This window comes from Notechis scutatus, chromosome Z (genome assembly GCF_049901735.1).
Source record: "Notechis scutatus isolate UNSWTSFEM ecotype Mainland chromosome Z, rNotScu1.2, whole genome shotgun sequence".
In the NCBI taxonomy this organism is placed as follows: domain Eukaryota; kingdom Metazoa; phylum Chordata; class Lepidosauria; order Squamata; family Elapidae; genus Notechis; species Notechis scutatus.
In genome coordinates this window covers 106,521,130-106,522,839 of record NC_142025.1, presented here as the reverse complement: position 1 = coordinate 106,522,839, position 1,710 = coordinate 106,521,130, and the positions used below count along the sequence as shown (strand labels likewise).

The 1,710-nt window shown below is 35.3% G+C and overlaps 1 protein-coding gene across 1 annotated transcript; it reads right to left on the bottom strand.

Annotated features, from left to right (window-relative positions):
- Positions 1-232: 232 nt before the first annotated feature.
- Positions 233-1,057, bottom strand: LOC113427458 (olfactory receptor 2AP1-like). Its single transcript, XM_026689972.2, has one exon. The coding sequence runs from the start codon at positions 1,055-1,057 to the stop codon at positions 233-235; it is 825 nt and encodes a 274-aa protein (XP_026545757.2).
- Positions 1,058-1,710: the final 653 nt, after the last annotated feature.

Here is a 1,710-nt window from a genome sequence, read left to right as displayed (position 1 = left end):
AAAGAGCTTTGAATATATTCCAAAGTATGTTAAATTTAAATCAATTCAGCATATTCATTGAAATCCTACTTAATTACTATTTTATGCATACACAAAATTACCCCCAACAGTTTTATCATAGTGACAAGCCAAAAATGAAAACTAGTACTAACATTGTGAAAATGCAAGATGAAATCCTATCTGTAGAATGGCATGAAAATGGCACATTCAAATGTTTGCATATCTGATTTTTCTATAAATTTGGAGAAAGAAGATTGACACAAAATCTTTGGAAGGCATTTTTCACCTCTTTGTTTCTCAGTGTATATATTATTGGATTAAGCATGGGGGTTAGGATGGTATAAATAACAGATAACACTTTATGAAGACCACTTACTTTTATGGTGTTTGGTATTGCATAGATACTCATCAATGTGCCATAAAAAATAGTGACTACCAAGAGATGAGAAGAACAGGTGGAAAATGCCTTTTGCTTTCCTCTGCTAGATGACATCCTTACTATGGTTAAAATGATGAAACCATATGAGGTTAAAGTTAGTATAGATGGTGGAAAAGTAAATATTGAACTTAAAATATAGAGAAAGAGTTTGAAGGCATGGGTATCACCACAAAACAGGTCTATGATTGGGAAGGTGTCACAAAAGAAATGGTCTATTTTATTATCACATAAAGCTGATTGAGACATGATAAACTGGGTTACTGCTGTTGCCATAAAACCATTAATCCAAGAGAACGCTATCAATCTGAAACAAGTTCTGCCATTCATCATGGTGACATAATGTAGCGGTTTGCATATAGCTAAATATCTATCATATGACATTGCAGATAACAGGTAACATTCCACAGATACAAAAGAACCAAACAAATAATGTTGTACAAAGCAGCCTGTAAATGAAATCATGTTGTTTCCATTAAGAAAGTTAGACAACATTTGTGGTAAAATATTTGAGCTGCAGCAGCTCTCCAAACATGAAAGGCTCCCAAGAAAAAAATACATGGGAGTTTGGAGGTGTTGATCGAGGGCAATTAATAGAATAATGAGTAGGTTTCCAACCATGGTTCCAATGTAGATGAAAAGGAACGCTAGGAAGAACATCTGATGGTTTCCAAATCCAAGCAGAATGAATTCACTGAAATATGTCTCATTTTTTAATACAATAGTTTCAAACAATTCTTCCTGAAATAAAATAACTATGGCAAATCATATTGATATTGTTGCATTTATTTTCAAATTACATTACAATAGAAGAAACAAATATAGACTTCTAACTCATCTTTCTTCTATCTCTCTATCTGCCTATCTATCTCTGTCTGACCACACCTAGAGTACTGTATGCAGTTTACGTCACCACATTATCAAAAAGATGTGGAGACTCTAGAAAAAGTACAAAGAAGAGCAACCAGGATAATTAGGGGACTGGAGACTAAAACATATGAAGAACGGTTACAGGAACTGGGCTTGGCTAGTTTAGTGAAGAGAAGGACCAGGGGAGACATTATAGCAATCTTCCAATATTTGAGGGGCTGCCACAGAGAGGAAGGGGTCATGCTATTTTCTAAAGCACCTGTAGGCCAGACAAGGAATAATGGACAGAAACTGAACAAGGAGAGATTCAACCTGGAAATAAGGAGAAACTTTCTGACAGTGAGAACAATCAACCAATGGAACAGCTTGCCCTCAGAAGTTGTGGGATTGCCATCACTTGAGAC